Source organism: Mastomys coucha, unplaced genomic scaffold, assembly GCF_008632895.1.
Source record: "Mastomys coucha isolate ucsf_1 unplaced genomic scaffold, UCSF_Mcou_1 pScaffold15, whole genome shotgun sequence".
Classification (NCBI taxonomy): Eukaryota; Metazoa; Chordata; class Mammalia; order Rodentia; family Muridae; genus Mastomys; species Mastomys coucha.
The window spans coordinates 125,209,550-125,232,470 of NW_022196897.1; the positions used below are offsets into that span (position 1 = coordinate 125,209,550).

General features: G+C 40.7%; 1 protein-coding gene across 2 annotated transcripts in view; it reads right to left on the bottom strand.

Moving 5' to 3' along the window:
- Positions 1 to 22,921, bottom strand: part of Tasp1 (taspase 1) — a 205,496-nt gene that overhangs the window by 13,868 nt on the left and 168,707 nt on the right. For both annotated transcript variants that reach the window (XR_004118894.1, XM_031372052.1), the window contains exon 12: positions 15,790 to 15,900. Coding sequence is in view for 1 of the 2 variants with exons in the window: in XM_031372052.1 (XP_031227912.1) it covers positions 15,790 to 15,900 (111 nt within the window). In the remaining variant the exon portion in view is untranslated. The remainder of the gene's footprint in view (positions 1 to 15,789; positions 15,901 to 22,921) is intronic.

The following is a 22,921-nucleotide window of genomic DNA, read 5'->3' on the forward strand; positions in this document are numbered from 1 at the left end:
GAGGGGAAACTGGGAATGGAGAAATTTACATGTAAATAAAGAAAATATCTAATAAAAAAAAGAAACTACTTTGACAAAATGTATTTCTAGTAGTTTATTATAAATACAACTTCTCATCAATAAAAGAATCACTTAAATGTAAAAAAAAAAAAAAGCCTTTGATGAAATCCAACATTTTTTCTATCATAAAAGTATAGAGACTAGAAGTAGAGGGAAAATAACTCAATATAATATAAGACTCCCAAATTAACCTGTAAGCCCCACCTGCCCAAGGACCAGGTAACTTCATGGAATGCTGGGAGTTGTAGCTCTTAGAAAATAACAACAAAGCCTCTTGGGAAAGTATAGTAACCTATGGGACTGCCCACATGAGTGCCTGCAAAGTATCTCAAGGCCACTCCAGACTAAGCCTAATTCTCTGGGAAATTCCAGGGGTGATCCTGACCAAAGTCCATCTTCATCATTATTTCATAAAGCTTGCTTTAAATTTAATTCAAAATGATGGAAATGGGTTTTTTCTCCAGCAAATCTCTGCTTTAACAATAATAGAGACTATGACAAATCTACAGCCAACATCATAGTACATTGAGAAAAAGCCAAAGTATTTGTACTAAATACAGGAAAAAGACAAGGCTTTCTACTCTGTGCACTCTTACTCAATATAGTAACTTAAAAGTCTTAGCCAAAGCAATAAAATAAGCAAATAAAATGGGTATAAATAGGAAAGGATTGGTGTGAGGCGGAATCTCAGGGTTGTTTTGATTTGCATTTCCCTGAAGACTCTGGATGTCCAACATTTCTTTATGTGCTTCCCAGCCATTTGAGATTCCTCAGTTAAGAATTCTTTGTTTAACTCTGTACCCCATGTTTAATAGGATTATTTGCTTCTCTGAAGTCTAACTTCTTGAGTTCTTTGTATATTTTGGATACTAAACCTCTACTGGATGTAGGGTTGGTAAAGATCTTTTTCCAATCTACAGGTTAACATTTTGTCCTATTGACAGTTTCTTTGCTTTACAAAAGCTTTTCAAAAACTCAGGCAACAGCAGATGCTGGCAAGGTTGTGGAGAAAGAGGTACACTCCTCCACTGCTAGTGGGATTGCAAGCTAGTACAATCACTCTGGAAATCAATCTGGTGGTTCCTCAGAAAATTGGGAACAGTTCTACCTGAAGACCCAGCTATACCACTACTGGGTATATAACCAAAAGATGCTCCAACATAAAACAAGAACACATGCTCCTCTGTGTTCATAGCCTTATTTATAACCGACAGAAACTAGAAACAACCCAGATGTCCCACAACTGAAGAATGGATACAAAAAATTTGGTACATTTACACAACTGAGTACTTCTCAGCTATTAAAAAATGGTGACTTCATGAATGTTGCAACCAAATGGCTGGAACTAGAAAATATCATCCTGAGGGAGGTGACTCAGAACCAAAAGGACACATGTGGTATGTGCACACCGATAAATGGATATTAGCTCAAAAGCTCAGAATATGAGGAAAGCAAGAGGTTCCCAGGACCCAACTGGGATGACATTAGCCGAAATACCTAACAAGTGGGAGACAGAACCTGAAGAGACAACCTCTAGTAGACAGGCATGATGCTCAGTTGAGGAATGGGGCCACTCACCCACCTCAAACTTTTTAACCCAGAACCGTTCCTGTCTAAAGGAAAGGCAGGGACAAAAAATGGAGCAGAAACTGAAGGAAAGGCTATCCAGAGACTGCCCCACCTTGGGATCCATCTCATCCACAGACACTAAACCCCAACACTATTGCTGATGCCAAGAAGTGCTTGCACACAGGAGCCTAGTAGGGCTGCACTCTGAGAGGCTCCATCAGCATCTAACTAATACAGCAGATACAGCTCACCATAAGACTGAATCTGGGGACCCCAATGGAAGAGTTAGGGGAAGGACTGAAGGAACTGAAGGGGATTGCAACCCCACAGGAAGAACAACAATATCAACTAACTGTCCCCCCAGCCTCTCCAGAGCCAGGAACTAAACCACCAACTAAACACTATACATAGATGGGTCCTCGATTCCAGCTGCATAAGTAGCAGAGGAATGCCTTATCTGGCATCAATGAGAGGGGAGGTTCTTGTTCGTATGGAGGCTTCTTGCCCCAGAGAAGGGGGATGCTAAAGAGGTGAAGTGGGAGTGGAGAAGCACCCTCTTAGAGGCAGAGGAGGATAGGATGGAGGGGTTTGCAGAGGGGAGACTGGGAAGGGGGACAACATTTGAAATGTCAATAATAAAATAAACAAACCAACAAACAAATAGGAAAGGAAAGGAGTAAGTATTCTTATTTGCAGATGACATGATTCTAAAAAATAAGAGACCCTAAAGATTCTACCAGAAGACTCTCAGAACTGAAAGCACTTTCAGCAAAGTAGTAGGATCGAAAATTAACATAAGAAGTCAGTAATTTTCATATATACCAATGACAAGGCTACTGGGAAAGAAATCCCATTCACAAAGGCCTTGAAAAGTAAATAGAGTTTGGGAAACTACTAAGAGACCCTCATGAAAAAGGTGATCTTTCAAGTAAGGAGATACAGAATACAAAGACATGAAGAAGGGGGAAGAAAATAGTGAACACACAGTATGAAGAGTTGGAGGATGGGAGAGTCGGATGGGAGTGACGCGTAGAAAAGGAAATATGGGGAGGGATCACTAACAATAAAGGCATTTTCAAAATCATAGGAAAGCTAGTAGGAAGCACAGCTTAGTGGAAGCATTGGAGAAACCAGGATTGTTAAGCACACAGGCCTGTTTTCTTCCACAGAAGAGAATGAATGGCACCTGGTCACCCGGAATGCTAGAATAAAAGTTGTCAAACTACCTGGTGATTCTTTGCTATTCTATTAGGATCCAGCCTCCATCTGAATTTCCCCCAAATCCTGATTAATTCTTTAGGCCTAATCCAGGGTTTTCTCTCTCAGTGAATAGAACGCATCCTTATGAAAGAGGCCCCATGTACGTACTTTGCATCCCTCCACCAACAGACTCTATCCAGGTGCTTATTCCAAATCCTTCCTCTGTACTCCCTAGCCCTCAGTTCTGTTTATCAGCCAAAAGAACTCACTGTAAAGGTCCCAGGTGTTTTGGTACTTTCTTAGGGACTTTCTATGTAGCTATGCCTGAAACTTTGTTATGGAAATTATCACATGGAGATTTTTTTTTTCTCCAAAGTTTAACTGTTTAAATATGTAAGAAAAATATAGATAGCATAGACTATCTAGAAATCTTGATCCAGTTTGACAGACCAAATCCGGCTGCCCTGAGTTCTATTTCTTAGCTCATCATGGTTCGTTCCCTGTCAGCAGTGATACCTGCAAGGACCCTACAACAGAAGCTCACTACTGTAGAAGTTCCTTAAAATATATACATAAACATATGTAAAAAGAGTTTAAATGGAGTTTCCCCATAATGGGAGATAATACTCCAACCAGGTACCACACATGCTACCAAATAAAACTCTCAGTTCTTTAGGAGCTGTTGGCCAATGGGGTCACATAGACTTGCAAACATTACTGGTTCTTGCCAATGTTCTTTGTTATCCTTCACACTTCACAGTAAGTCCTGGACTCCGAAAACATGGGGAGATCATGCTGGTACTCACCTGGAAGCTTCATTCCTATTGTCTAGCTGTTAGTGCTGGAATGTCCTATGCACACTACTGAAGAAAAAGGGAGTCGTCATTCTCACCTAGCTGTGAACCCTGCTAGCTAGCTACAATAATGACTAGCCATACTAGTGCTGTTGTGGCACTATTATTATGGAAATAACCACTTTCTGATTGGATCAAAGGCCCACTTCATAAGACAGAACATGCCCCTGCAAAAGTTTGTGGGCAAAGAATCTATGACCATATAAGTCATATGCCCTAGGGGAGAACCCAATACTATTATCTTACTAAATAGACTTAGTACTAAAACAACTCCTAAAGACATATGGTATACCCGTGGATCAGTTCATCGTTCAACCTTGACCAGAGAAGTTCCTTTTACAGGAGATGGTAATAAATACAGAGAGTCTCAGCCAGCCAACACACTGAGACTAAGAGACAGTGGAGTGTTTGACAATGAGTGGAAAATACCTGCTCCTCCATACCAGGTTCAGAGACTTTCAAGGAAGCATGGTCACAAGCACAGTAAAAGAGAGAGGTGGTGGATAACAGGAAGGGGGCGAAGACCTGTCAGGCTCACGCCACACAAAAAGTTCTAGTCTAAAGTTTTTATGTGCAGAGGAAGGTACAGATATGAAATTGCACACTGTGTGAAGAGCTGTTGGCACCAATGCTTCAGTGAAGAGCTGCACGGGGAGTGGGGGGTTGGGCGGGGGAAGGGACTAAGTTATTTAATGCTGTGGAACACACTCCAGGGCATGCCCCACTCAAAAGAGTAGTTGGATAACACAAACTGGACTTGATGTGCTTAACAAAACAAAACAAAACAAAGAAGAAACTGTGAAGATGCATAAGTATCAAGGTGAAAGTGGAGAGATAGACCTAATGAGAAGGAATGAATAAAATAAAAATTCATTGTATAAAATCCAGGAAGAATTAATAATATTTTTAATTCACTATAATTAGCTACCAGGGAGGTGCAAATTAAAACTATGAGACTCCATCTTACCGCAGTCATGGGTAAAAATGATAACAAATTATGGTTGTATGTGAGAAAGGAATCCCCATTCACTACTGTGGCAGTGTAAACTGGCACAGCCACTATGAAAATCAGGACGGATGCTTCTGAAAAGAACTAAAATGAGAAGTCCCACAGGACCCCACTAAAATATATATACATTCAATGAAAACTGAAGCCAGGGCTCAGCAGGCAGGCTTCCTATCATTAGACTATATCCACAACTCTTTTCACCCTAGATAACCCAGCTACACCACTCCTGGGAATGCACTGCTAATTCCAAAGATGGGAGAAGAAATATTAGTGACCCAAATCATCATGACCAAATTAATTAAAACCAGAAATTAATTAAAGCATTCTTTTTATTCAGAACATGGCTGCCTCTCCCTAAGGTGGGTTAAAAAGGTCAGCACTGGATGTGAGGAAGACAAAGTTTTTATATCTCGGGATTGTCAGGCAAATAGGCAGGATTACAGGGGCAGAACATCATAGCAAGTTAGTCCTCACAACCTCCTGAAACAAAGACATAGTTCAAGGTGGGCATAACAAGGTAGTTACAACAGGGTAGTCACAGGTGTGATCATAACCTTTTAAAACAAAGGTAGGATTGTAAGATGGTTTATAAACAATGTTTGAAATAAAGATATGATTGCCATTCATATCATGGAAGAGCCATGATAGAAGCATTAGTAGTTAAGGTTATGGCTGGAGCATAGCTCAATCCATGAGAAATAGGTTTAATCATAAATAGCAATAAACCTAGTTTGTCTTTACTAGAAGATGGCATTGAAGTCTAAGATGAAGGTAGGCTAGTTCTTCAATATCCACAAGTATATTTGGAAACTGAGGGTTATTATTGCTCTATTCACAATAGCGAGGAAATTCAGGGTACCTGGATGTCTATCAACTCATGAATGAAAATCAAAAATGTGGCACAGATACATAACAGAATTTTATTCAGGTGTAAAATAAAATGACATCTGTGAGAAAATGGACAGAATTGGAAAGTCCATTAAGCAAGTTAATTCAGGCTTGGAAAAACAAATAGCATACATTGTCTTTAATGTGTAGGGCCTACATTCTACTTTCTATGCCCACGAGAAGGGGGAAGGGTTCCCTAAGGCATGGAGGCAGAGTGGTAGAATGTGAGAAACAGACAAAGGCTTGAGCAGGTCCTCAGCATGTCCCGCCATACAGTGATATGGAAAGAATCACAATGTAATAATGTTTGTGTGCCATTGTTAGGTGGAGATGAAATAGCTACTACATGTGCCCCCCTCAAGAATGATAAGGGCTGGAGAGATGCCTCAGTATTAAGAGCACATACTGTTCTTGAAAAAGACCCAAGTTCAAGTCTCAGAGCCTGCATCAGACAGTTTACAACTATCTATAACTCCACTCCAGAGTATCCAACAATCCTCTGATCTCATACATACATACATATATGTATACAGGACTAAATCATCAAGGTTTTAATGCTAAGTTAATGGCAGAACAGGGACACTGTTCTGCTCTTAACAGATAGCTCCACTGTTGGATAATGCTGTGAAGGTTGAACTTCAGGTCTGCTGGCTCCTGCTGTGAACCAGCCTGGAGTTCCAGTGCAATGCAGGGCTTCTCATATCACTTACGTCACCACCTTTTGGATACTCTGAGTGACTCTGAACAACAAGTTAACCACTGCATTATGGGGCAAATGGACCATGCCAACAGACAGAAGACCTGGAAGGTTGAAGCAGATTCAAAAGCCCCAGGCATTCTAATGACTGAGAACGGCAGGCGTTGGAACCAGCTTCTGGCCAGGGTCTACCTGTTCTGGAACACATAACTACAATACCTCATTGAGAGGACCATGACAACCTGTCATGTAGCACAAAAATAGAGAATTCTCCATGCTATTGAGGTGTCTAAATAGGCCCCAAGTGTTTAGCCAATGAGCCTTCCTCTGCATCCCTTCCTGCAAAAGGTATTTAATCCGTGGTTCACCCTGAGTCAGATATGCATTCACATCTGCCATGAATAAAGCAGTTTGGATAAACAAGGATTGTCTCCATCAGGGATCGCAGTGGGGGAGGCCTTCATCATAAAGAGTTGCACCTAAATCTCCTGGAGAAGGCCTTCTCTTTCGATGCTCACCGAAACCAAACAATTCTGTCCCAGCCCATCCCAGGCTTAGCTATCCCCTTTCTGCCTGAGGAGTAGGGCAAGGGCGGGACTGTGGACCACCATTCTCAACTCCTCTCAGTCTTCAGCAGCATCTGGGTACACAAGAGATTGAGAACCACAGTATCCCTTCCAGCCTCCGTTGTTTCTCACCTGGGGAAAAACAGGCTGGAAACCCCTAGCTTGAACTGTGTTCTGCCTTCCCTGACTGACACGCCTGCAGAGTTCAGACATCCCAGCAGAGACAGACATGCAGCCCGACATTGTATGATGCTTCTCCCAGGACACCTTTCTCTTTCTCTATCATCCACATGTCATCCCATTTAAATTATGTCTTTTTTCAGTCCTTACCAGGCTGAAAGCAAGGAATTTCCATCCAAATGAATTCTCTTCTAAACAGAAAAAAAAAAAAAAGAACACTTGGCCACCCCATTAAAAATACACAAACACTCAGAAACATATATAGACATACAGAAGCACATAGATCCAGGCACACACAGACACATAGGCAAACAGACTGGCAGACAGACACACATACATACATGCAACCCTCAGAAATACAACACACACACACACACACACACACACACACACACACACACACACATTTTCTTCCAATTGTCATTAACAGTCCCCAGCTGCCCTGGCTCCTGCAACCATTTGAAACCTCTTCACTTGGCTTTCTGTCCCAATTTCTTGGAGGAACACAGACCTCTAAACTCAGAGCCATCTCCGCTGGGCGGTTGCCAAGTCAGCTGCTGCTCCTTCGACTTTCTTGGGTGGGATGACATACTACAGGATGCTTTGCACACCATATAAGTAACTCCTCACTGAATACAGAAAAATTCATTTGTCAGTGGAAAGAATGAGGAACTGTAAATACAGCAGCCTCCTCTTATCTGGTCCAGGCTGCTAAGGACCTCTTAGCCCAGCAGGTGGCTTGTGGTTTAAAAATCATATACAAAAATGCTTTACCATCTTGACACAGAATCTATGAATCTAACAAGGCTAGTTTCATTATGTCCATGAAGTAGCTGAGGTTGCATGCTTCCCTGTTAAACTTTCACTAGTAAACTGTCCTGGGAGCAATGGAGACTGAGCTCCACTTACACTGAGCTGAGAAAACAGACCTTCTGTCTTTCCAGGGCTCATACTGCGTTCTTCAAGACTAAAAAGGATGCTAACTTTATTAAAAAGTAAGGGATGTAAGACAAACAATCCAAGCCCTAAAGACATTTTGATTCTCTCCCTGCTTTATTCTTTTATAACATTTGAAACTGCTGGCAGTCGAGGCCCTGGCTGAGATTTTGATGATCTCTGCTAAACAGATAACCATTCAGTAAAGCTAAGTTTATTGAGACGTGATTTTATCCATTCATCAATTCCTTTTTTGTATCAGGATTTATCTCATGCTCCAATGACATCTATAACCCTTTATTCAGACCAAATTTGGTGATACAATTTGCAAAATTGCTTCCTGAGTTTTCGAAAGAGTTTTACCACAAGTTACATAACCGGCAGAATTTGACTCAGAAATCTTCATATTTTTTGATGGAAACAAAACCTAACAATAAATTTAAAAACTTATGGCTAGATAATAGCTAGAACTGTAGTTCTTATTAAAGAGAAAAATTACAACCAAAGAAGACTGTTTCTAGTTTTAAAAGAATGTTAGTGAAATTTAAAGAAAGAAATGTTGTTATAAACAGGGTAGATAAAAAATATTTCCAAACACACAAATCAGAGAATGTTACTCCTAATGCTACTACTGGTTGCTAAAATGTTTAAATATTTTATCTCCTTATTTGCTGAATAACACAGCTACTATAACTGTGTGTTTCCTTCTGACCTTAAATGAGAATTAAAATGTCAGTCCATTTTTCAAGACAGTAGTGGAGTAGTAGTACTCTAAAGTACAACTCAGGGACAAAGGAAATGAGCTTCCCACCATGGGGCTCACAGGACCCTTGTGAGCTTTCACACCACTTTTCAGGCAATTCAGCAACATCAGACAAATATCCACAGGGCCATTCTCCCTATCCTGTCCTAGAAGAGAATTTACAGTTAGCTTCATGATCATGTGGACCTGGGAGAAGTATCCTGTCTTAGGTGCTAGCAGAGGCCCAAGGCCATGTAAGCAAGTGATGTTAGTGTCCCCAAGGAAGCTCCTTTGAACACATACATTTATAGGCTCACCAAGCTTTTAAAAAAAATTCTGGAGAAATTTTAAGCTTACAGTAAAATGACTTTTTATCTTTTGAATGTTCTAGGAAGCATCAATCAATGTGATTTTTTTTTTTAATGTTCAAACTACATGTTTTGGTAACAGGAGAAGTAACAACACAACACAACAAAAAGTACTCAATAAAGAACCCTGCGTGTTCACAAAGTGGAGAGGCAGAGGGGGGTTCTAACTGCAACTGCAGAACAGTCTGATAGCATTAAGCTGAAACTGATAAAGGAAGTCATTGTTCTTTCCGTTAGCCATGAAATAGAGCAAAGAAATTCTCATAAAAGTTCAAAAATCAAACACTACCAAACAACATACCACTTGGATACATAAAAATATGAAAAGGGTTTAAGGAAAACCCAAAGGTAACCATGAAATAAAAGCTCAGGGAATAAAGGCTGTAAGATCAGAGAGGCCCACATGGGGGTTTCAAAGATATGGGTAATGGGCAATTTCTTGGGCTGGGCATCAGGCCCACAGGTGTTCACTTTATTATTACCCTTTATAACTCACAAACTTAGTATGTCCTTCTTTAAAACATACATGAAACATTGCACTGTAAAAGATGAAAACCACAAGAGGTGGAGAAAGGGGTAGCTAGAGAAATGGAAGCACATCATACTCAAAACTTAATTATCAGCAACATAAACACATTTCCAGGTGGAAAGAACCTGAGTTATTCTCTAAGTAAAGTGGGATTAACTTAATGGCAATGTAACAATCACCATGTGTGCTCATGAGATGATCAGGATCTGGGAGACTGTGGGCCTACATTCCTGTCTAACATGAAGGACCCCAAGAAAGCCCTGAGCCAAAGGTGACTACCAAATAAAGAAATGTTTTACTCCACAGCCCTTACACACCTATTCTAGATTGCTTATAATTTTCCTGAACTATATGAAGACTGTTTTACAGTGGCCTGTTGCTCCTACTGACTACTTAAGGAAGAAAATCTGCAACTTCCTAGGCTCTGATCAAGACATGGTGTATAGGATACAAAGAAGGGAATGTTCTTTCTCCATAGCAGGATTAGTTATTTATGGAAGATATTTGCATATATTCTAATTACCTCTATCACAGACTTAAATTAGTAGCACCCTCACTGTTTCCATTAGGTGGTCTTATGTGCCTTTGTTTGCACATTTAAAATATTATTTTATTTTAGTGTGTATGTATATTTTACATACATGTGTGTCTGTGTACCATCTGCATGTCTGATGTCCTGGGAAGCCAGAAGAAGATGGAGCCACCATGTGGGTGCTAGCTATCAAACCCAAGATCTCTGGAAAAGTAGCCAGTGATTTTACCTGATTAGTCATCTTGCCAGCCCCTATTTGCACATTTCTTAACCATACAGTCCCAGCAGTCTTAAGAAAGCACTTATATAAGGCCTGGAGAACATGCAATTATACTGCAGCAGGGAAAAATATATTGGCTTCCCACGCCCCCCCCCCAACAACATATAGAAAATTAATTCTTTTCAGCTGTTCCATCCAGGGACAAAAAATTGCTTCGTGTTAAATATGTAGTTTGTAGGCTGGGCTTTGTCAGCACCTCTTGATCTGGGGAGTGGGACATGACAGGCAAATGATAGAAACATGTTCAGGGCCACACTGTCTCTACATAAGAGAGGGTACAAAAGCTGTCTTCTGGGAGACATTTAAACTATTTCTAAACCTTATTCCTGGACACACAATAAGCCAACTTTTCAACCTATGTTGTCTGCATTTTAGAACATATGAGGATATTTTGTATGGCATTTCATTTTTTGGAAGAATAGTCAACTTAAACTAAAGAAATGGCTTGGTGGGTAAAGCTCCCCAGAATCCACATAAAAGCCAGATGCATTAGGACACGTCTATAACATCACTCCTCTAACTGGGGATAGGAGAAAGACACACAAGACGTCATCAGATGCTCATGGGGCAGTAGCCTGGAGTATGAAGCAGTGTGTGAAGAACAAGCGAGGCCTGTCACAGGAGGATGAAGGCAAGGACACCTTAGGTTGTTTTCTAATCCTCACATATGAACATCTCCAATCAGATCCACACGCACACGCACACACACACGCACACACGGTGGGGGTAAGGAAGGAGAGAAAAATAAACAGACAGTCGTGCTTCTGCTAAGATAATATAAAAACTATATTTAGCACTTAAAATCATGTATCTAAAAATTACTGGGAGCCTATTATGGAGATGGGGACAAATTTCAATGACACCTGCCCCCACTTGCTTACAGTATGTGGACTGCTTTTCAGAAGGAAGAAGTTTCTAATGCATAAAGAGACAGGTCAGAGCCCTAGCCCCTTTCTACTTCTCAATAACCTGTGATTATCCTGTCAAGTATGGATTTGGGAGGGAGAAGAGAACTTCCAGCCTAGAAAGAGAGGCAAGCACTTTAATGTCTGACCAGGAGTTTCCTGTTAAGTGTCACAAGGATGTTGACTGCATGGAACTAGCAGAGCACAAGGCAGGAGCAAATCCCTCGGAGGAACCTCTTCTAGAGAATTCTCATTTGAGCTAGACCTTAACATTCAGGTCTTTGACTTCCAGTTGAGTGATGAGGAGATGGCCACTATCCTTAGCTTCAACAGAAACTGGAGGGCCTGCCTGCTGCCTGAGACAGTAAACATGGAAGAATATCCCTATGATGCAGAATACTGAAGCTGAGACAGCTCACGAGGGTTCCTCTCGGCTGGGGCACACCTCACTCCCGGCCGGAGTCCTGTTTGAGCCCAGCCTGCCTGACATCCTGCTTTAGACAAAGCTGTGTTTAAATCCCCATGCTGAACCAGGGACAGACTGATGCAAGCAAAGGGGCTTTAGAGAAGCAGATGGACATCTCTTTCACTAATTTAATCTGACCAAATGTTTGTCAAAATCCAGGAACCCTGGTAACATTTGAAGTTATACAGATAAAACAATAAAGAATCATAACATTAACAAGCGTATCCAAAAAAAGAAAAAAAAAAAAAAAAGGTTACCAGGACAGGGCATTTTCAAGAAAAAAGGCAATAGAGAGCAAATTACGGAGGGGTGGGGGGGGCGGATAAGTTTACTTGGAAATGCTATTGGAAAGACAAGAACTTGGGACATTGGAGATGAGTATAGGGAATGAAGGGGAAGTTGAAAATGATACTAGAGCATGTTCTGGGTCAGTAAAGAGAGTGGGTGGGAACTCTCCCCATTAGGCTAGATAACTGGCACCCTGCAGATCCAAAAGTAATCCGAGGCAGCTGGTGTATAGGAGTGAGAGTGTGTGGTGTGATACCTCAATAAAAAGGTAAAAAGTAATCAGCGGCAGGTGGTGTATAGGGGTGTGTGTGGTGTGGTGTGTTACCTCGATAAAACGGAAAAAATAATGAGCATTTCATATGCAGAATCTAAAAAGGTTAATTCCATAGAAACTGAGAGTGGCTCAAATGCTTCCTGCATCTGGGAGAGGAGCATAGTTGGGGCATAGGGACATGTCTTGCAATCAGATGGCAGGAATAAGTTCTATTGCCCAGCAGAGAACTTGCTCTGTACACCAGGCTGGCCTTGAACTCAGAGATCATACTGCTTGACTCCTGCTATATATTTAATCTATTATCTAGTTATAATCTATTATATATTTAATTATATAGTTAAAAGTAGCTGCAAGAGAGTATTTTAGATGTTCTGTGAACAAAAGAATAATAAGCTTAAGAGACAGATATGCTAACTGGCCAGATTTGAGCATTATACAAGGCACAGATAAACTGAAATATCAGATTGTACACTGTTCACACGTATAATTATATATCAATCAAAAGTAAAAGGCAGACATGGTAGAATCCATTTGTAATTTCAATAGTGGAGAAGCTAAGATGCAAGGATAGAGAATTTGAAGCTAGCCTGGGCTACAAAAAAAGTAATAATAAAAATAGTAAAGAACATGGAAATAATTTTAAGAGGTGCATATTCTGGTCTTCTTGCAGCATATTTAGAAAGATATTCAATCTTCAGTTTAAACATGTAGTGTTACACAGAAAATCCTGATTATAATCTAGAGGTGGGAATTTTCTATGAGATGATAGAAAAGGGAAACCTGAACTGGGAAAGGGTAGGGGAGGTAAGGCATAAAAAGGGAGAAAGTAGTAAAGACCACAGTTCCCATGCTGGGTGGTGGTGGCGGCACACAAATTTAATCCTAGCACTCAGGAGACAGAGGCAGTCTGATCTCTAAATTCATGGCCAGCCTGGTCTACAGAGCGAGTTCCATGACTTGACAGGACTACACAGAGAAACTGTGTGTCGAAAAAAATCAAACAAACAAAACCACACAAAACAGTTCATGATATTTTTCACATGGTCCCAAAGAAGAGAACCATGATGGGAAGTAAAGTCCTTGTTGCTGATGGTCAGTAGACAAATAGGGCCAAAGTTTACTGAAAGCTAGATACAATAGTATATAATCTATAAATTCCTTTTGAAAAAAACTAGGTATGATTAACTCCACTGTTAGGAGCCAGGATGATGGGCAACTCATGAAGTCAGAGACTAGGACGGACCACAGGACCTTTTTTTTTTTGGGGGGGGGTTGCAATAGAGTGCAACCTTTTTATACTAGATATGGCTTACAAAAGGTAGGTTCACTAGGGAATAATTAATTCCTCAAGAAAGTACAGTTATGATGTGTTTTCTTGATATATGTGTATTTTAATTAAAAAGACACATCTGGGGTCCTTGCTATACAGATTTTTAAATTTCTATCTGGATAAATAGATAAGTAAAAGCATCCTGTGAGCCACGGCAATCCCAGCAATGCCTATGCCTTGATAACTGGGAGGTAGGCTTTACCACTACAGATATGAAGCTAGACCTTCTTGGCTAGACATAAGAATATACATCTGGATGAAATCTGCAAAAACACTTACCAACCCTTCCTCAAAACAGTTTTATGAGGACAGTATGGCAAATATCTCATTTTACAAAATAAGAAGTGGCAGAGGACAGTAAGGTAATACAGGAAAGTAGTAAAATAGTAAGCCAGGGAACCAGGACTAAGTTCTAAGCTCTTCATAAAGTCTTATCTCTTTAGAGGAGGAAGAACAAAAAAGAACCCTGTTTCAATGTTGTTAAATGTACTGTTACAGATCATCTCTGATGCTCCATGGAATAAAACAGAAGAGTAGACATGTTGTAAGACTTTATCATAGTTCCCTTAAAAAATATGCTTTAACTCAGGACCTTCAGATTGTGAGACAAGATACTTGCTCAACTATGTTCATAGCTGCTTTATTCATAATAGGCAGGAATGGAAAACAACCTAGATGTCCTTCAACCAAAGAATGGATAAAGAAAATGTGGTATATTTATACAATGGAGTGTCACTCGGCTATTAAAAACAATAACATCAGGAAATTACCAGGAAATGGATGGAACTACAAAAGTTCATCCTGAGTGAGGTAACCCAGATCTAGAAAGACAGTATGGTATGCACTTGCTTATAAGTGGGCATTTGCTGGAAAGGGTAACCATGCTACAGTACACAGACTCAAAGAAAGCTAAGGAACAAGGCAGTTTCAAATGGGAGGACATATAAATCTCACTGAGAAGGGAAAATAGAATGTGAGCTTCTGAGGGGAGGAAAGTGGATGGGTATGGGGATGAGAATGGGAATAGGAGGGAACAGGTGGGGGGAAGATAAAAGGAGAGAGAACTGAAATAGGAGAGGGTGCTATCTCTGGAACAAGCTAGAAATATATGGCAATGGAAACTCCCAGGAATGTAAGAGGGTGACCCTAGCTAAGATTCCTAGCAATGCGGGATATGGAGCCTGAAACTGACCATCTCCAGTAACCAGGCAAGACTTCCAATGGAGGGAATGGGACACCAACTCAACCACAAAACCTTATACCTACATTTGTCTTGCCTACAAGATGTGCTGGGGTAAAGATGGAGCAGAAATCAAGGGAGTGGCCAGCTAATGACTGGCCAGCTAGAGACCCACTACACGCGAGAGAGTCCAGCCCTGACACTGCTAGTGGTATTCTGTTACACTTGTAGACAGGAGCCTAGCATATTCGTCATCAGAGAGGCTTCACCCGGTAACTAACGAAACAGATGCAGAGACCTACAGCCAAACAAGTGCAATTTGGGGAACCCTGCAAAAGAGGAGGAGGAAGGAGGTAGAAGGGTCAAAGATACCACAGGAAAACCCATGAATCAATTAATATGGGTCCATAAGGGTTCCCAGAGACTAAACTGCTAACTGGGGAGCCTGCATGGGGCTGACCTAGGCCCTGTACACAGATGATACACTTACATGGCTTGGTCTTCCTGTGGAACTCCTGACTCTGGTGCCTGCCTTTGGGACCCCTTCCTCCTACTGGGCTGCCTTGTCTAGCCTTAATAGGAGAGGAGGTGCCTAGTCTTACTGCAGCTTGATATGCCTTGGCTGGTGGATGTCCAGGGGAGGCCTCCCCTTTTCTGAGTAGAAAAGGAAGAGTATATAGGGTGGGGGTGGGGAGAAACTGGAAGGAGGGAGGAAAAACTGTACTTGGTATATAAAATTAAGTAATTAATTTTAAAAATATGCTTTAAGCACAGTCTTAAAAATAAACAGTGGCTTTTAGTTAATTCACCTACAGAAAATCAACAATGGGAACTGCGATGGTGCCAGTATAAACATCACCAGCATCAACATCAGCAGTATAAAGGACTGACTTAAGGAATCAGCCTGTTTACGGCTCTTCCCAGATGCTCACTTACCTAGCAGTGTCTGTTTATCTTGGGAGGAGTCAGACTCTGAAGAACATCTGCATGACCGGAGAACGATCACTCCGCCGAGCACACCATCTTCACTGGCAAGGAAAGGTGAACCTGGGCAGAAAAGGCTGGGAGTCACCTTTCAGTGAATTTTCTTTTTTTTCACTTTCAATTTCCATTTGATTACTAGAACAAAAATGTGGCATGAATAAAAACTTGAAAGATGCCCAACTTCTGACAACCATTGTTCATACCTCATATACACGGATGGCAAAGGCGGTCTTGTGCCTGAACAGGAGCCATTTGGCAAAGGCAGGGCTAGATGCTGCCAAGATGACATGAGCTGGGGAGAGCATGTGCAGCGCTGTATTTGGAATGGAGCTGGAAACACCACCAGATTAAAGGACCAAAACAACTACACACAAAAGAATGTTCAGCATCACTCTTTGATCAAGTCTCCGGGATCCTGCACAAGCCTCTCCCTGCGGCCAGAGGCATACCACCAAAGGCTTTGATTTACTACCTTAAATTCAATTTTAAACAATAAGCCACAAAGTTTATTATGAACATTTTAAAATGCTCATGATGGTTACACAAATAAGGGTGAAGCTGAACTTCTACTCTGCGAGTCTGGTGGTTAGAAAGAGCCCAGCCTCCTTGAGATCTCACACACTGAGCCATTGTGAACATTTCAAGAGCATTACATTTTAAAGCCCCTCATTTTTCTTCCCCAAGGACATCTTCTTGAACATCTGGCATAGTGACTGAGCACGTGGAGAACAAATGCAAAATTAAACCAACAACTATCAAAGAAAGTAGTAAAAATAAAACCAACCAAATTGGGTTGGGGAAACTTCTGGTTAAATTTAGTAGATTAAATACATGTATATATCTCCACACCCTCCTGAAATCCCAAAGAATGTTAGATGGAAAAGGAGTGGGGTGTGTGAGGGGGTGAAGATGACCAGAGAGGTTTAAGAAAGCTAACAGAAAGGCAGATATTTGGGGAAGGAAAGACAGACACGCAGCTCCTTCCCTACAGACCCAGTGTGCTGGCGGGTTACAGCAAGTTAACCAGAGTTAGAGTTATCTAGGAAGAAGGAAAATTAACTTTTTAAAAAAGCATCCACAGGACTGGCTTGTAGGCCGGACTGTGGGGCATTTTCTTGATTGATGATTGATGTGGGAGGGCCTAGCTCACTGTGGGTGGGATCACCCCTGAACAGTGGTCTTGTGTACCATAAGAAAGCAGGCTAAGCAAGGAAGCAACATTCCTCCATGACATTTGCATTAGTTCCTGCTTCCGGGCTCCTTCTATGATGGGCTGAGATATGGAACTGTAAGCTGATAAAAGACCTTGTTTCAGGCCTGGAGAGATGGCTCAGCGGTTAAGAGCCCATCTGGGTTTGAGTTCAATTCCCAGCAGCCATGTGGTGGCGGCGTACAACCATCTTCTGATATATCTGAAGAAAGCAACAGGATACTCACATACTTAAAATTTTTACCTGTCACCTAATTTCTTTTCTGCTTAACTGGTATACTCTACATCAAGTCAGGAAGCCTTTGGCCATGTGTGATGCACATATTTCCTTCAATACATTAAGTGCTTTGACTTTGCTTAGGATTCTTCATTTTTGCCTTACTTGTTTTTGATGCTTGTGTAGCTGGTTTGCCAACCTTTCTTGTTTAAGGCTTCTGTGCTGTAAATTTTACAGGAAAACCATCTCTAGTGGAAAATTATGAAAATATTTTGTCCATATTTTCTACTAGTACTTTTACAATTACAGACTTTAATTTTAAGACATGAAACCTCTGGAATTAATTTTGGGATAAAGATTACAGTGGAGATCTTGTGGTAGACTATTCTAAAGTGGTAAGCCAATTTGAATAATAACTTTGTTGAAAAAGTCATTCCTTGTCTAGTGACTTTAAAATGTACTTTTTCTACTAACTTAATTTTTTTCTAATGGTTTAAAATATATTTTATCATATCAATTGAACCCAAAAATTGTTGAAATGAAGACTACTCTCATGCAAACAGTGAATGAATTTACCTACAATCTTGCAGCATATCCTACTTAATTAGGCTGATTTCCTCTCAGTATTCATTATATGAAATAATCTTCTTGGCTTTCATATGGTTTTTAAAATAGCATTCCTTAAATGGTCTTGCCTTCCATTCTTATTGAAAATTTTAACTGAACATAATTTAATTTAGTTATTTGAGGTTTTTTCTTACAAGTCAAATATGTTGATAAAATTTCTCTTGATATATGATTGATACCTCTACTCTTACGCTTTTGCTCAAATACATGCAAATGCAGAATGTCCTGACATATAAACTTACTACAATTTTTTCTCTGTTCTTAGCCTTTCCATCTATTCTTTCTTACTTACCACCATCCCTATTTCTAAAACAAAGAAAAAATTCCTGCTGAGTGACCTTCAGTGGACATCCCCTCTTGGGTTCCTGACACACAATGGGAAATCTAGTCCCAGCAGGACTAGGCACATCTGAGGAAACAGCCAACCAATGACTAGCCCAACTTGAAGCCATAGGAGAGCCAAGCCCTGACACTGTTGATGATACTTGACTGTGCTTGCAGACAGAAAGAACGGCTGTCTCCTGAGAGGCTTCATCCAGCAGTGGATGGAAACAGATGTAGAGACCCACAGCCAAACATCAGGTGAGCTCAGGGAGTCTGGTGGGAGAATGGGGGGATAGAAGTGGGCAAGCCAGAGTAGGCAAAGACACCACAAGAAGACCTACAGAGTCAACTAACCTGGAACCATAGGGGCTCAAAGAGACTGGCCCAAAAACTAGGAAACATGATGGAGGTAGATCTAAGCACCTACACATTTGTAGCAAATGTGCATCTTGGTCTAAATATGGGGCCCCTGACTATAGGATAGGGGCTGCCTCAGTCTCTGCTCCCTGCCATTGGCTCCCCTTCCCCCTACCTGGACTGTCTAGATGGACAATAGTGGGAGAGGATGTGCCTTATACTTTGAAGAGAGGCTGGATGTCACACTGTCTATGAGTAAGAGTAAAACCCTCTGAATTGGAAAACTTTTGATTTAACTAGTCAAAAGTGCATGAAGGACTTTACTGATTCAGTATTTAAAACATGCAAAGCATTTTAAAACAATTCTGAAGGAACAGAGACTTTGCTTATTATATTCAAGTTCCCATGTGTATGCTAACCCTTCTGTCCTTTACAATATAATTCAGGATGCTGCCCAGAACTCAAGGGTTTATGAGCAGTGTCTTTTGCTTCAGAAAGCAGTTGGTGTGTTTTGTTTTAATAGGGACCTGGCAAATAAAATCAAAATGTTCAAATAATGCCGTTAAGCACCTGGAAGAGACTCGACCAATCTCTGCATAGAGATCTTAAATGGCATTAGGCTATTAAGAGCACTACACACCTTCTGGGGCTGTTGTTGTATGGTTTCCATTCTGTGAGTTCTTTTCCTATGCACTCATTTGCCCAGAGAACAAACTCTACTAACTTTTATTTATTGCACACAAGCCTATTACATTATTGACTGTTCAATTATGTTTGGAGATGGTGAAATTTTAAAATTAAGTGTAAAAAAGACACACAAAAGAGTACCCAGTGGTCAGAACACTGTAGGTTCTCAATATCTGTTACAGGATCCCAGAGAATTACTGACAGATCAGTCTCAGGCATGGAAACAACATGTCCCTGGTAAAAACAGCAGTAAGAGACAACGAGCTCCTGGCGCAGAGGCGAGTTTTGTCATATAAGAAGTTCAGAACTAGTTCACCAAAACAAGAAAGAGAGGTCAGGTGTGGAGATCAAGGGCAGTGATGCTGAAAGCTCTTAGCATTAGGAAGGAAGAGAAATGCACGAGCACGCACGCACACGCGCGCGCACACACACACACACACACACACACACACACCCACACACCTGACTAAACTGAAAAGATCATATTGTAATTGTGGAGAGCCGCAGTTGCCACCCTAAAGCATTGTAATAAACAAGCCCTTATTTGGAAAAGCTGAGTGCCTCCAGTTTGTGATGCAAGCTGACATGATTTCCCACAGCCTATTGCGACTAGGGAAAGTATTTAACCCGCAAGTGCTGGGGGCTGGGGAGAGAAGAAAGGGAAGAAAGGGAAGAAAGGAAAGAAAGAGAAAGAAAGAGAAAGAGGTAGAAAGAAAAAGTACAAGGTTCCCGAATAAACTGCTTGGAGAAGAGCTCATGGTTGCCTCCTTATTTCTGCTGGTCGGTGAGGCAGTGACATGTAATCATTAGGATCTGGTCAATCAGAGTACTGACTTCACTGAAACTGAATGAGTAGAAAAAAAAAAACAGAAATCTATGGTATATGAAAAGTTTTGAAAGGCTGAAGTGCAGAGCATCAAGGTGGTATCACTTGACAAGATCTTAGCTTGGCAGGCAGAGAACACAGCAAGCAAATCAATCAGGGAAATTTAATGAGATTCTAACCACATTCTTTAATTGTTCCAAAGAGTCAAGGAAGTGCTTCTGGACCAAGGTTCCCACAATGAGGAGCTTTGCACTCACTATGGGTGTGATGGGTGTTCCCTTCCCTTCCCACTGAAGTGTCACTCACGTGAACTGTTTTATCCTATATAATAAAAGGAAAGGAAGGGGTTACAAAGTTAATACGTCACTAAAAGAGTGTATACACAGCACTGTGACTTCTACTTCATGCTCCTTAACATGGAACTGTGTGAAACAGCTCCACGGAAAATCAAATCAGGAGCTAAGATAGACACTTAAGATGGAAGAATCCACTGCTAATTGCCCTTTCTGAAAATATGGTGTTTGAAATTTCAGTATAAGATTTTTTAAAAAGGAACAAGATCAAAGTTATAAAGGAGGCCATTACAAGCTAAAGGAACAGCACATGCCAAGGTTCCAAGGAGTTAAAGAACCTGGAAATTTAGTAAAACAAAAATAAGGTGAAAAGGCCAACATAATGAGCAAGACCAGAAATGAGGCTGAAGAGTCAAGGGTCAAGTAGAAATGATATCAGAGTACTTCTCATCTTCTAAAGAGTGAAAAGTTATCAGAGGGGTGAAAATACTTTAAAACAAAGTCTTTAAAGAAGAAACGAAACAGGCTGTTCTTCGGTCAAGTAGCTGTTAGGAAAAGGGGTAGGAAGACCCCCAAGGAGGCTTCTGTGAAGGTCATGGGGAGAGTTTCTTAGGGAGTGTAGAGCTGTTCCTTGCACAGCCACCTTTCTTTTGGACCTAATACAACATGTCAGGGTGGCTGAAGGTCCACTGTTCCTCCTCATGGGGATAAATTACGCTGCATCAGATGCTGCTTAAGATAAAAGTGAGGGAAGCAGATATTTGAATAGATTCAGCCAGGCCAACAGAGAAGAGCAGTGAGTCACTGCTTCTCAGCAGAAGGCCTGTGTGCCAGCATGGAATGTGTAAGGGCTGGTTACTGATGTCAGTCCCCTTTTAAGTCAAGTCATTTATATGTCCTTTTAACACGATACAATGTCAACACAGTGTACTGAGGATGGATGCCAAAATTCTGGGCATCATGAGGTTGACTGTTGTGAAATTCCTCCTCTGATCCAAGGCTCTGAATTTCTTACTCTCTTCTTACCAGTTCACCGGGCACTGTTTATCTCTGGAATTCTCTCTGTGTCCTAATTTAGCAAAGCCTAAATACGTTAATCTTAGAGCACTGGCTATGATATTTTTGGTTGGCTGGCTGGCTTTCTCCCTTTCTTTCTTTCCTTCTCTCTCTTTCTTTCTTTCTTTCTTTCTTTCTTCCTTCCTTCCTCTCTTTCTTCCTTTTTGTTTCTTCCTTCCTTCCTTCCTTTCTCTCTTTCTTTCTTTCTTTTTCTCTCTTCTTCCTCCTTTCCCTCCTCCTCTTCCTATTTTTCTAAATAAATAAAATCCTGAAATTCTTTTCCACCTTGGTTGTGGAATTTTAATGACTCTGCTTGGTTTAATGGCATATATAATACATATTCTCATACTCTCCCAGAAGCCTTCAGCAGTGGGAAACTGTAGTGATAACTTTGGAGTTTTAGTTTCTTTAAAAAACACAGAAATATAAGAATATGTTTTTGTTTTAATCCCAGGTGTAGGACATGGGGCTGCTTCAGATTGTCCACAATAGCTGACTATGATTTGCCTCATGCTCTAGCAGGGGTGTGATTTTGCCAGCTGCAGACAGTTTCTGCAGTTGTGTGATGTTTGAAATTCTGGGGACTTTTCAGAGGGTATATAAATGCTAGAACCCCAAGAGTTGGGGTAGTATGCTGTTGGTTGCCATTTGTTACGTAGTCATGCCCGAAGAAGAAACAACAAGAAGAAAATAGATATACCTGATAGCGAAGATCAAATGTGCCTCAAGGAACTTAACACCCCAATCAGCAGGAAGTAATCTAAGGATAACATCGTCCCCTTTTCCCACTCCTGATTTCACTCAGGGAGCTCTTTCCTTTCCCCTCTGTCTTTTTTTCTCTCTTATCTAGTGTGAAGGGGTTAAAAGAAGAGAAGAAAAAGGGTGGAGAAGGGTGGAAGGAAGAAAGGAAATCCCCCAACACAGCAAAAGACAGCTACAGGAAACCTTTCACTATATCTAATAAATAAAATAAAAAGAACTGTAGAATAAAATCATTAATTTCTTAAGAGTGGCAGATAGGGAAAAATTAGTCACAAATTAAAAAATTAAAATGCTAAACTAGTGGAACCTTAAAATTTTCAGAAAATCTAGAAAGACAAAGAAAACTGAAAATTAACTTCTTGAAACAATGGTAACAAATGAACAGGTTGGTTTGTCAGGCGTGTTTTAATTTATAGAGGGCTGGAGAAAGATAACAAGTTTCAAGCAACTCTAAAGGAAAAGAAAATGCTTATAATGAGGAAAAAAACAAAGCAAAAGCAGATAACTGGAAGAAAACACATAAGCAAGGCAACTTGTAAGCAAATTTATCTTCTTGTCCATAACAGAGGAAAGGATTGAAAATGAGACCCACAGACTACATACTATGAAAAACCCACGAATTGAGGGAATAAATATGTAAATGCAGGATGGTACATATGTAATAGGACAGTACATATGTAACAGGACAGTACATAAGTAAAAGGATGGCTTTAGGAAATGAAGGA